General features: G+C 41.5%; 1 protein-coding gene across 3 annotated transcripts in view; it reads left to right on the top strand.

Moving 5' to 3' along the window:
- pkp4 (plakophilin 4) overlaps positions 1-14,239 on the top strand; it is a 66,757-nt gene that overhangs the window by 660 nt on the left and 51,858 nt on the right. For 2 of the 3 annotated variants that reach the window (XM_086050822.1, XM_086050820.1), the window contains exon 2: positions 12,973-13,086. The exons of the other annotated variant lie outside the window; for it this stretch is intronic. In XM_086050822.1, the coding sequence (XP_085906948.1) occupies positions 13,071-13,086 (16 nt within the window). In that variant the 5' untranslated portion in view covers positions 12,973-13,070. The remainder of the gene's footprint in view (positions 1-12,972; positions 13,087-14,239) is intronic. 3 annotated transcript variants of the gene reach the window in all.

Genomic DNA, 14,239 nt, shown 5'->3' with positions numbered 1-14,239 from the left:
GGGAAATAAGCGCATCTTTCCGCTCGTATTCAATGACTTTCACCGCTGGCATATTGTGTTTTTAATGTCTTTTACATCGCAATTTTTTTTAAAGAGTGCATGACTTGAAACCGGTTGAGGGTCGCGATGTGCAGGCTCAGAACAATATAGAGGAGACTCACCTTTTTTCTTTCCCCTGCAGGCTGTTGTATATCTTATCAGTTTGTGCTGCTACCAAAATAAGAAACTTATTCAGGCATGCCCATGCCAACCCTTACCTGCTACAGGCAGTTACCTTGTTTGTAATCTACCTACCTATCTGTCTGTCTGTTTCTCTATCCACTAACCCGTCTAGCTCTCCATCTGTCTGTCTGTGATGGGCTGGAATTAAATTGCAGGTTAAACTGACCAATTCCGATTGAAAGGGGGCACATAATATAAGACTGACTTTTAATGTTTCCGTCCACATTTTTGGGTCTCTGGAGTGCCTGCCCACCCATCAGGCGTGAAATTAAACAACCACATGAATCTTTAGCCATCTGCCTATTTCAGAAAATGTGTCTGCGAGCGAGCCGTTCTGCACTTATGCCCCACTGTTACAAAACAGCAGGGCTAATTAACGTAGTCGCTGTCTGGTTGAATCCTCACATCTCCAAAACCTATACTTTTCAGGGGAAAAAACACTATCTTGCTTGTGCTATCATTAAGTTATATTGCTGAAAATTTGTCTTGCATCAACGCAAGAACCAGAGGTTTAGCTTTACCAACATTAGCATCTGATAATAATGTTATAATAATGTTTGGCTAAATTGGGAATTTGCAGTGGTGCCTCGACTTGGAAGTTGAATTTGTTCCGTTACCGCGCTCGTAACAGTCACTCCACTAGAAAGCAAAAAAAAATCAGAATACTGTCACTTGAACCGATGCAATAGAAATCCAGCCATGGTCATGTCTTTGTTTGATGGATGCAGTGCCTCTGGGTCCCCTCTTGCCATACAAATGTGGGAATGTTAATTTGACAGCTTCACTTGATGTGACCACAATGCACGCTGGTTCAGTTTGAGCAGTTGAGATGCGTCAACTGTGAACTGACGCATGCACACAGGCAGAGGGGAATCTCTAGGTCATGTTCCTCGTGATTCCTATTACTGCAGCCTCATTGCTGACAGCAGTGTCGATGCCTGTTTGGAACAACAGCGGGGTTGTTGGTGCAAAGGTCCGCCTATGTTTTTGTTGTTGACTAGTTTCATCTTGGACTCTAGGCTTAAACAGCATGTGAGGCACATTGAGATCGGAGCCTGCGATTTGTTCAGATTTTATAACAAATGTTCCTGTTGGAAATTATGAAAATAGCAATAATCCATTTCAGGATAGCTCATTAGATATCTTTTTATTAATCCCACGGCAGAAATGCAAACATACAACATCTTACATTACAAAACAAATCTGTCAAACTGTCACCATCATAAAGCTATTATGAACTGCACAGACAAGCACAGTTTATCATACTTATTAAGGATATCCAAATGTCACGATACGATAACATCACGATATGGACCTCACGATATGATAATTATCACAATATTGTGGAGAGGTTGGCAATATATGAAAAGGAACTGCACAAATGGAAAACAACTTGGGCTTTTAAACAGATTTGCTGCTATTAATATCGTGACATGAAAACGACAATATATTGTGGCAAGTTTAATATTGCGATATCACGATATTGCAGATATTGTGACATCCCTAATACTTACTAAAGTCAGCTACCTTGGTTATGTCAACCACAAAAATTGGTCGACACAAAAATGTCTACCTCGAACCTGGCATCTGGAGCCATTGTTCGGCCACTTCTGTGTTTCCGCACGGACATTTGTTGCTGCGGACTCTCGTTTTCAGCGACAAATGTCCATGAAGAATATGACGGCGCAGGTTTGGGGTCGCTTTAGACTGAGAAGGGACGAAAATATGGTTTTATGTAATTAATGCAAAGCGGACATTGCAGACTTGAATGCGGGAATGTGACCCGCGTGATGACGAGCCGGCAGCTGCTTTGGCGGCCATTTTGGCAGCCGAGGTAACAACAACACAGCTTGAATTAAATTGGTGTTTTTAAGTAAATTGACACTGAGCAAACATAATCTTGGTCACAGTACGTCACATCACTTCTTTACAGGTGCCGAGAGTCTTCAACTGAATTGTCGTGACCGCCCGGCGAGCGTGAAAGCGTTTCTAGCTAACTTAGCATCGCTTGCTGCCTGTGTCCCACCGCTAAGCGCTGAGCAGTGATGAGTGTGAGTGTAAAGTAATTATTATGGGAAATGTGAATGGAAAATAAATAAAGATCAGGCGAGTGTGACAGTCATGGCTGGATCTTTTATTGTATTTTCATTTACAAGTCCTTGCGTCCGCTGCGGGCTATCGGAGTAGCCTAAACGGCATCAGACAATGGCTTATACGAAATTTAATGTTAAAATATTGTTTACTATAAAGTCAGAATAGTGTTATTTTACAGGGTCCGGCAAAATGATCTGACACATTTGTAGGTTCAGATCATTTTGCCTGACCATGTACATCAATCTTGGAAAACTTGACTCCAAGTGTTTACTAAAAGCAACCCTTCTTTCGATGTCGCCAAAAACAATCACCTCCATTTTGTTTTTGAGTAGAAGGAGATTTGGGTTCATCCAGTTATTAATTTGTCTTACACAATTACACAACATCTTAATTGAACTGGTCTCATTTGGGGACATTGATAAATACAGCTGTGTATAGCCATGATAACAAACCAATGAAAAGTTTCAGCATAGCGTTTGAGGAGCGTATGCAATGATAACGGCTTTACTTTTCTCAAGTTAGAAGGCTCATTTTATATACAAGAGATTACAACACTCTTTTTTTTTTTTTGTGGTGTGGCAAATTTACAAGACATTTATTTTCACTTTACAGGGACATTAAAACCTCCATTAGGTGGACGTTCATTTCATCACTGTTGCGAAGCAACATGTCGATTGATGTTTCTTTTATAGTTGTCCAAGCGTCCTTGGGTCCCTTCAAAAGGTGCTTCAAACATCTAAGTTATTATTTTTGTAAGCCCATTCAGCAAAAGGGAGAGAAAAAAAAAGTTTTTTTCTGAATCTGATTGTTTGGCCCAGTCTTCACAGCCAATGCAATTTAATGTGAAGCGACAACCCAGTTAAGCAGTCTTTGGCAGGCAGGTTTTCACCGCCTAATTCTGGCCCGGCATCAGGGTTTAAGACTTCAACCCTGTGTGTCATGTCAGATTTACTTTTTTTCACTGGGATCAAAAGTGGGTTTCCACCCCCCCCCCCCCCTTCTTTAGAGGTGGGGAAAGTATTTCCAGCCTTTGCCCTCATCCGCAATGACTTCAAACCAGCTTGTTTTTCTAGCCTGTGTCTGCTGCCTGAAGCGTATGTAGAACTCTTGTGCACAAATAATCAGTCACATTCTCTCAAAGTTGAGCTGGACTAAGTGGCCATCAATCAGATTCCTGCGTTTGGTTTACCCACTAAACCTGTAAAGTATTTTTCTTGCAATTAAGTTCTGTGCTTTTCGTCGCAAGGGCATGCTTAATGTTGCGTTGATGGTGAAGATCGGTTCAAAAGAGTGAAGGATATTGAGTAGGTGTACTCTGTTTGTTTTGGATTACAAAGGAAGCCCACAGCTGTGCGGCACCAACTTAGGGGTGATAATAACAGTTCGTACTGGTAGCAATCAGCCAATGAGGGGCTTTGAGTCAGACTGTTTCTTATTCCAACCTACAACAGAATTTTTTTCCCTCAACCCTCCGTGGAGGACTTTCTTATCCAAGTTGAGTAAGTTTGGAATTAAAACAGCCATCATAGAATCCTAATAATTGCTTATTTGAACAAGGTTTAAATGAACATGTTTGTTTTATTCAGACAACGTTGTGGGTGCATATGTAAATACATTTCCGAAAAAAGGTACCAGATTTCCTGCTTTGTTCGAATCCCCGGCAGCTAAAGATAATACGAGGACAGAAAGCATGTCAGCGCTTCCAGAGATTAGGCGCACAATAGATTTTTGTCGGGTGAAATAGGCCTCCATGGGTTCGACATGCTGAGTCCGAAAGACGGCCCCATCGTGACTTTCTGCTTTGTGGGCTTTAGCAGTGGGGGCATAGTGCTTTTCCAATGTGGTTTGCTCATCACGCAGCACATCAAATCTTGACGACTATTATTAAAGAGACACTTAGATGATCTTAACATTGGCACTTCTATAATAGGTTTGCATGTAAAAATGACATCAGAACTACAATGCCCCCCTCGAAAGACTCTGTAGTGATTTAAGGGCTTTTTTTGTGATTAGATTTACGACAAATTGCCCCGCCCCTTTTTGGGGCGCGGCTTATGTTATGTTTTCGGTCTCAGCGGTCTACGTCGCGGGAGGGAGGCAAGGAGGTAATATTGCTCGCTTTGTCAGCTCTGTTGTCTAAAACGGCGACCGATCGCCACCAAAATGCAAATGCACATTACTACTCTTGTCCACTTCAACCTGTAAAAGTATAAAAGTGTCCTGCACAATAGTTTGGATTTATTGACATAAAACGTGATCTCATCATGATCACCTCCACAAAATAAAAAATACCGTGGCGATCGCTTCTCCACTTACACAGGCTGAAGAGGACGAGAGCACGAATGCGCACACGAACCCCGACTGGTTATATTTCGGACATTTAGCGACGCTAAACTCGTATCAACTCTCGGGAGGCAGACGGCGACTGGCGGTGGGCAAGAAATCAGGCAAGCATGGATCTTCATCCCGCAACCCTACAACCTTATTTTAAGGTATCGCAGTTCTCAAGGGGGCTGCCGGTACTAGCCACCGATACTTAAGGCCCCCAAAAAATCTGAGATCCAGTAAGTTCTCCTTGGCACTAGTTGGCGCTGTACAGCGACAGTTTGACACATCGGTGAATCGTCATCTTTGTTCACATTTTTTTTTTTTTTGTCATCGTTTTCAATTAAATTTTACATATCAAAAGTACGAGAGGTATCATTACTTGGTATCGGTGTGCACTCAAAGGGTGAATACTCGTACTGGTATTGGTCGGAAAAAAGTGGAATCAAACATCCCTACTAAATACAATACAATCATCACGTGAAATAAGAATACAATTAATAATTATTTCCAGCACTTGTTTTGTATTGTTCTTGATAAAAACAAGCCAGGAAAAACTATTTTCATGCAGTAAATCTGTGCTCCCACGCTGGCGAGGACAGCTGGTTGTGTGGACAGAGACCGAGTCGGTGTGGATGAATGCACAGAACGCCTCATTGGCTTGCCTCGCGCTCAAGTCTTTTGATGTGGAATCTCAGTCAGTTTTCACTGGAAAATGAAGGCATTAGTTGACATTTTGGCAGCCATTTGTCATACTCCCGTTGTTATGCAAATGTTGATTACCCTCCCGTTTGCCAAAAATGATTTGTTCAGCGTTTGAATACATGATAAAAGTGGAAAAATGCTAATTGTTTTTCCCAGAATGGCAAGTCTTCTTAAACTTGCTTTGTCAATTTAACAACACATGAGATAAAAATGGAAGTAACTTAGTCAGAAAGTAAAGGTGAGAGATCCAAGCACATCGGTGTGTAACCTGTGTGCCAAGTCGTCTTTCCCCCATTGAAATCAGTGGAAATGTCATTTATCTGCTCCGGTTAGAGCTGTCACGAAAAAAATTTTTTTAGAATGGATCATCCTGCTCGCAAGTCAAAGCAAAATATCAGCCGAACAATGGCTCGTATCTTGAAAAAAGAAATCTTTCCCACTCTCCCTGAAGTGGGAGTTTTGCTTGTTAAATGTCGAGACATTTCGAAGATCATTACAGTACTGATTTACCTAAAAAGAAGCGGGACTGGAGATTGAAAATGAATAAATACCGGTGGAATGGCATTTAAAATGGCATTTCATATAAAATCGCAAGCCTTTTGGACTTGAGTCAGACATGGGCTTCATATCAAAGCTTGTATTTGTTCTCTCTCTCTCTCTCTCTCTCTCTCTCTCTCTCTCTCTCTCTCTCTCTCTCTCTCTCTCTCTCTTTCTCGGTGTCTGTTGAAGATATAAAAAAAAAAAAAACGACAAGGTTGTAGCCTTAAAGCGGAAGTCAACCCAAACACATTTTTTTCAAGAATATGTTCTATCCAGGCCCACCAGTTGAAACAAGCCATTCTGATTAATATTGCGCATGTGGAATATGAATTCAACAGCAAAATCTAGCCATCTCAGGGGGCGGCCATTTTGTTACTTCTGTCGACTGAAAATGACATCACAACCGCTCAGGGCTCAGGTAACGACCAATCACGACTGCGCTTCAGAAAACAGATCAGCCGTGATTGGTCGTTACCTGAGCCCTGAGCAGTTGTGATGTCATTTTCAGTCGACAGAAGTGACAAAATGGCCGCCCCCAGAGATGTCTAAAAAACGGGTGCATTAACTCTATTCCGCAAACGCAATATTTATCAGAAGGCAAACTGCACATAGGTAAGAGTGAGCAAGTCTGCATTGGGAAAAAAAAAAAAACCAGTAATTTTTGGGGGGGCTGACAATAATATTTGATCAAATATCTAATGGTGACTAAACTATGACAACTGTGCTGAACTCTCCTGCCTTGCTTTTGTCTAAGACAGACCTCAAGTGCCCCCCGCCCCCTTGTCTCTACAATTCCAAGCCTTCTTATTTGTGCTTGGATGCATTCGTTCCCCAGGTGATCACGCATCATATACAATTTCCCATTGTAGCGGAAATGCTGGTAAATCATTTATCACTCAGCTGAAAGAGAGAGCTAATCTTTTGTCTTATGAGGATGGGAAGATGTATTGGATAGGGGGGAGAAAAAAAAGAATTGCAGCCATATCGCAGTTTGGCTATGATGAATGTGATAATTCCCCACACAAGAAGTCTATAGTACTCTGAGGATGTGAGTTATTGGGCCAGCTGAAATCATATGTACCTCTGCGGAACTGTGAAATTTCCATGTTTTCTGGAATCAAGACATTTGTGTGACACTTGGACTTTAAGACTATGGGCCCTATTTTCGTGCCCAGCGCAAGTCTAGCGCAAAGCGCGGTCTAACTGTTCGCATGGCTGGAGTTTTCTTTCAGTGTTTTGGTAGACGTGCGGTTAAATATAGGCGTTTGCGCCGTTGTGGGGGTATCAGTCAATGGAGACAGCTCCTCTTGCTCCCTTTAAATTCAGTGCAGGAGAGGCGCACGGTTGGTCTACATGCTGGAAGCAGAACTGCCTCGCTATGCAGGAGATTGATGCGCGTAATGTACGTTTATGAAGAACTGCAAGAAGATCGCCACTAGCGGATGATGTAAATGTTTGACGATTGTGTTGTGAATTGAGGCTTTATTCAAATCTTGTCAGAGGTTTTAAAACTGCAAACTCATCCTTTCATTTAAAGCGAAAGTCAACCCCCACAAAATCTTTGCAATAATATTCACTAGTCCAAACATGGCATTCTGCATAATATTGCGTTTGTGGAATATGAGTTAAGATGCGAAACCCGTTTTTAGCCATCTGAGGCGGTGGCCATTTTGTCATTTCTGTCGACTGAAAATGATATCACAGTTGCTCAGGTAATGACCAATCATGGCTCACCTGTTTCCTGAAGCTGAGCCATGATTGGTCATCATTTTCAGTCAACAGAAGTGACAAAATGGCCGCCCCCTGAGAGGGGCAAAAACGGGTGGATTTTACTGCTTAACTCATATTCGACAAACACAATATTAATCAGAGTGTCATGTTTTGACCAGTGGGCCTGGTGGGAACATATTCTTGTAAAGAAAAAAAATTGGGTTGACTTCCCCTCTTTAATGAACGGCCCTTTATCCCCAAAAATTTACTCTCATAATTGTTGACCAAATAAAAACTGCCCCAGGGTCCATTTGGTCCTAAATCAAAACTTGGAGAAACCCTGCCCCATTATTGTCTTGGTGATTGGTCACATTTGTTTTATATTTTCAATAATCTCACTTAGTTATCTCTCCTCCAAATGTCCTCCTCCACAAACATCCTCTATGTAGCGTGTGGAAAAAACCCGGCTAGGCTGTTAAATGCAATTGTCTAATGACATGAGACAGGATGAAGTGTGTCTTCATAGCTCAAATACTGATTCTATTTAAAGGATTTACATCCAATAAGAATAATTTATGTCGTCCGTCAAAGCGCATTACTCTTGGTAGCTTCTCGTTTCCTGGAAGGTTGTAGTGGGTGAATAATCACCTTAGGGAGCTTTTAATGCCTGTTGTTTTGTCCTCCTGCACAGCGCAAACACAGATTAGCATTGGCTTGACCCTTTGTTATTTCCAAGTAAACATATTTTAGCAGCACAGTGAATTGTCAAATTTTGTGCTTGGCATTAGTTTGCCAAACCATGATGACTTCTATGTGTGTGTGTGGGTGCTCTGCATCCGAAGCGTCGGTGACCCTATGCAAGCACTGCTATCCACTCCGCGCCGCCATTTTTGTACACAGAAGAGCTACTATGTGCCTCTTAATGAGGCTCGGGATTGTCGTGTTCGGGCTAATGATGGACAGGGTGACAGATCGTGAGCGCGCGTGACGCTTTCTCTTCGGGAAAAGAAGACATTCACCCTGCTGTCGGGCGTGTCTGTAAAAAGTATTGTCAGCGGTTGAGTGCAGCAAAAAGTGGAACTTGTCCACCTCGATGCCGTTTTGCAGGATGCTTACATGGAACTTTTGAATAAATGAGCTATTTGTGGGCTGCAATATACAATGTGTATATCACGCCAATTCAGCCCGGAGGAATTATGTCTAACAAGGGGCCCTCTCATTGAGTTCATGCATTGTCTATTTAAATTTGATATAGTGGAAGCTCAGCAAGCCTGTCAAAATCCGATTTGATTGTATTTGAATCCATTTTTGCCCTTTGGGTATCGCCAAACTGTGGCTCTCATCAAACTTTACAGCAATGTTTTAATTTGCAGTTTCTCAACTGCCACAGATTTGTTTGCATTGTTGTTGTAATTAGTGCTGTCAAAAGATTAATCGTGATTAATCGCAAAAACAGACTTTGACGTAGTTTTACTTAAAAAAGTTACCACGGCTCATTGGAGAAATCCGAAATAATTTGGACACTTTGCACAACCAAATTCTAACACCATATTTGTCGTACATCTTTGGTGTATCATTCAGCTGTTGTATTTTACAGGAAAAGAATCGTATTCAAGGATCAAAGAAAGCTATTAGAACAGTCTATGAATTGAAATGTACTTTTTTTCCACATTAATTCCTAGAATTTACTCAAGTAAATAATGGTTCAAAGCTTCGTAAAAAATGTAGTCGAAAAATGCGATTAATCGCGATTAATCTTTTGACAGCCCTAAATCAGATTTCTGACTTATGTTTATGTCACACCTGTTTGGTTGAAAACATAATTGCATTTTAAATCGCAAATGCAAAATTGAGGTCCAGATTTACTGCAACAATGAGGATATGTGACGGTTACATGTCTGTGTTGACATCACAGACATGAAAGAGCACACGTTTGTAAATCTTGCATCCTTTAACTCAACAAAGCAGACTAAGTTAAGTGCTCCTCAATTTTGGGGAATATTTATAACAAGCAAGTTCTCTGACAGCCAAAACTCAACAAAAACAAAATAGCCATAATCATTGCTTTATCAGTTAATTGATTGTGAACAAATTGTTCACGTTTCAGAGTGCGTAAAGTAAAACGGAGTGTAATACTTTGCTGTAACGACAGACAAATTGACTTTGAGCAGCTTCATTTTTGTCAATACTTGGGTCATTCCATGTAAAATTACAAATTTGACATGCGGTTGGAAAAGCACTGAAAAGACTGAAACACAAAACATTTTTGTTCCTAACCTCTTACTTTGGATATAGGCTAAAAAAAAAAACAAAAAAAAAACCTTTGACTGAAAAGAGTTATCTGTATATTTGAAACTACACCGTTTTGGTATCCCTTTGAAGCTCTGGCGAAACTGGTATAAACGTTTATTGTTACTATACAGAATTAGCGAGATTATGGGTCAATTATCTCCACCATACAGTGCCCAAAACTCATTACAAAACTCCACATGCACTTATTTGAAAACTACGTTTTGAACCAGAGAGTACACTTCCTCAGTGGTGTTCTTGTTTAAAGATTTATACATTTAAAGTTTAACGCTATCTCTAACTAGGCAAAGGGTTGTTAACCTATTTCCCTTTTTTTTTTTTTTTTGTTAACACACCGTCAAATTTGAAGAATATTTGAGTGGTGAAATGGATTTTCTTGGTTGATTTTACATGACATGACTCATCCTTGACTATCTTTAGAGCCTTTTACTGTATGGTTAGCATTTCCACGTCACAGTCCAGCGATCCGGGTTCGAATTTCCAAGTGCTTGCGTGGGTGTTATCGGTGTACTCAGGCGTTCTCCCGCATTCCCTAAATATTACATCTTAGCTTATCAGAGGGCTCCACGTTGCCCATAGGTCTTAATGCGAGTGTGATTGGTTGTTTTCTTGTGCAAGCCCCGTGATTGCAAAGTAAATTCATACCGAAAAGGATGTGATTTATAATCATACGGTATTCTTGTTGTCTCGGAGCAGAACTGTAATTTGGTTGAGCAAAGATGCAGCCTGTCGTGTGTTTCCAAGCCGTTTTCTCAGCCCCTTTGAGCTTCCAAAATCAAAGCAATCAGCATTTGAATCCCTTCTTAAATGAGCCACTTAAATTCAGACTCGTATGCATGACTGGTAGTCGTTCCCCCATCTTTTGTTTTGAATGCGTGTGTCCTGGTGTGCCTCAAAGACGAATTAGCCTACGGATGAGTGACAATGCATCTCTTCGACTTCGAGTGATAGCAGTTTGTCCTCCTATAAAAAAGACTGGAAACAGGAAAACATTAGCGCTGTGGATTTCTGCTGCAACCTATTCATGTAACGTCAGAAAATCAGGATTAAGATTTGAACTACACAAAGCTGATTAGAGTCCCACCCCGTATGCAAGAATGTGACAGCAACAAGCTCACAGCTGTCGTTACATCCGATGTAGAAAGTCAAACGTTGTTTCGCTCGACACTGTACTTTTGACCTTAGCATCAATCCCAATTCTGACAATGAAACCAGTTATTCAGGTTTCACACTGATGTGTCACAAATAGAAAGGAAGTTGAAATCTTGGTCTGATAACTCTGATTACTATTCAGCTGCATTTACTTTATTTTAGGGCTGAAACGATTAATCGAATAATGTGGAATGAATGTAGCATAACAGCATGTCTATGATCACCCACGCAAGGTAACGCACACTGGAAAGCCCAGGCAAAGTGGCTAACACTTAGCTACACTGAAGTCAGAACAGCCAACTCTAGACTTGAATTTGCTGACACCCAAGTCACTCACCAGGGCAGGCTCCACATTTCAAAGCCCACACGCACACTCAAAGTCGTTATAGTAAGGAATGTGAGGATGGCCACTCCAAGTGGACAACAATAAGACCAGGACCTCACATGCACATTGTTGTTTATTAATATAAATAAAATTTTTATCCAATTACTTGATGGTATAATTGGTAGAATCATTTTAAAAGTAATTGATAGCCACTACCCTATTCATTAATATGTTGGCTTGCATCAGATTAATGTGTTTTCCAGTTTCCTGCTTTAACTTGATTTCAGTCCATAATAGGGCTGCAACTAACAATTATTCTAATAAGTCGATTCCTCTTTCAGTTATTTCGTCGATTAATCGATGAGTCGGATAAAACTATGTTTTAATTTCCATCCCTTGTTTTTTTTTTCAAAAACAGGAGGTTACATCAAATTGACAGTGTGGAAACACACACAATTATAAATTGATGATTCACTTACTGATTTGGTCCGTAACGTCTGAAAAACGGCAAAAATATTGATCGTTTTTTTCCAAAGTACAAACAAATGTCTTATTTTGGTTGTAACACTAATAATCGGTCTGTTTTCATGGCGGATTAAAGAAATTGGATATTCATTGTTGAGAAGCTGAAATTGTAAGCATTTGGACACATTTAATTTTAAAAAGGATGTAAACGATTAATCGATGATCAAAATAATAAGCAATTAGTTGTTGATTAATCATTGCACTATAGTCTGTAACCCACTTGCTAATATTAGAAATTCTACTGTGCAGTGTTCCCCAGGGAAGGTGACACAAGGCACAGGTGGATTTCAGAGGGATCAAGAGGACTGAATACTTTTTGATATAGATAATGAATAAAGTGATTCATTTAATCTACTTTAAATTACTTTTTAGACTTCATATTCAGGGTTATTTTATACTTAAAAGCGTAACATTTACATTCTCCAACCTGCCCTTCCCCCCCCTCCACCGTGACCTCCATTTCATTCAGGAAACTTTAGGTTCAGTCAAAAGAGGACTTGTGTAAAAAATTCCAAGGAGTGGCCGAGTTTTGAGGTCACTAGAGTGGACCGCGTGTTGTGTTGAGTCAGGGCGGGGTCAGTCTTAAGAGTGTTCTTGGCCGACTGCGGATTACATCTTGGCGTACAAAGACAAATCACTTCACCACATATTTTGGTCGTGCGTAATCTTGTTTTGTTTTGCTATGGCTGCACTCAAAACAGTTTCCCGTACCTTCAGAGTAAAGCGCATTGCGCTTCGTTTGGGGAGCAACACCGCAATAGTACGACAGACGAATCTCTATTACGCGGATAGAAATACAGTCAGTGGTACCTTGGCGTTACTTTTTTGTGTGCAGTCCTTAGCTATTAACCTAATTATAGCCCATAAAATAACTTTACGGACCGGGCTTCTTACTCCGCCTCTCTCACCTACTACTTAGTTTAGCTCCTCGAAACTGCAACACGACGGCTTGACAACACAACGCTGCTATTTGGCGGGCAGGTCGATAGGGTTGTTTGGTTCCGTTCCGTCACATTTGAAGAGAAACAGAAATGTTGACGAGCCAGTCGGTTGTGTGCTTACAGGACTGCCGCAGCTTGACAGGGGCATTGTCAGTTGAGTCTCTTAAGGCTGTTTTGGGAGGCTGACCTTGCAACGTTATGCGGATTCTGGATCGGGTCTCATGGGGAATTTCAAAGGTACGGTCAGAAATCACGGCTTTTCCATCGCCTGTATTTCCATTATAACAGGTTGTGTCTGCACTTTTCTACGGGCATGTTTGGACTGCTAAGAATTGACAGATTAGATCCGCACAAAGCTATTATTCATCCACAAAAGAAAGAATGTGCGTAAATCTAACACGCGTGTGCGACCATTGTTTGCCCGCACGCTTGTTTTGGTTACCACGAAAGGTGGGAGAGTGTTTACCCCCCCCCCCCCCCCCCCCCGAGTAAAATGCCAGTAATAGCCGTCATTAGTTAGTTTCTGTTAGTGCTCTGTACAAAAGTCATTATTAGTGGGGTGGCTCACTTGCCTGATGTCCATGAAAGCAGCATGGGTAAGGCTCAGCTACTTAAAGTCGGCAAGGCGCCTTTTCAAAATAATAATGATCAGCTTCAGCCGGAGCTTTGCCGATTTCAATGGCGATGTGATCTGACTTATTCCTCTCATTCATTGTTTTAATAAGATTAAGTGTGTTGTAATACGTTTGAAATGTTTTTAAAGTGGGTGGAAGGGGTAAAATTAACAACCCCCCCCCCCCTGCGCAATAAATGGAGGTACACTGTTGACGGCAAAGGCAGATGAACGCCGAGCCAACTGTTACAGGTTTTCATGCCGGAACTATTTCCTGCAGCTGCGGCGATAACCTTTCTGTTTTACATTTCACCGTGTGTCGGAGGAGGCGCGCGGTCAAATTGAAATTTCCTGGCTGCTTTCTGGGAATAAAGGTGCACGCCATGGATTCGAGAGCTGCAGCTGAAGAGTGTAGGAAGAAGGGAGGGTGGGAAGTTGTAGGGAGGTGTGTCGCAATACTGTGAATGAGCAGGAAAGGAATTTGGGAGTGCGCCTTGCAGTATTCCGCGCGGACACCTGGCGCTAGCGTCCTTCATTGAACGCCAGTGCTGGCACATGACTCAATTCGGGTCGGACGACTTGAAAGCCTGTGACAAACTCCCAGAATACCCTTCGAGTTGTTTTTCATCGAAATGGCCACGGGACCTCTGAGTGTATTTCATACAAACCCCCGCTTTAACGCTCGCTAAAAACAAAACGTATGTCTTCACTGTAAACAAGCCGAGCGTCTGGCAACGTGACTGTCAGCCGGAGTTGAATGATCTCATCTGTGTGTGG

This window comes from Filicampus tigris, chromosome 14 (genome assembly GCF_054856515.1).
Source record: "Filicampus tigris isolate MCC_2025a chromosome 14, RoL_Ftig_1.0, whole genome shotgun sequence".
In the NCBI taxonomy this organism is placed as follows: Eukaryota; Metazoa; Chordata; class Actinopteri; order Syngnathiformes; family Syngnathidae; genus Filicampus; species Filicampus tigris.
This window is presented reverse-complemented; position numbering and strand designations above follow the sequence as displayed.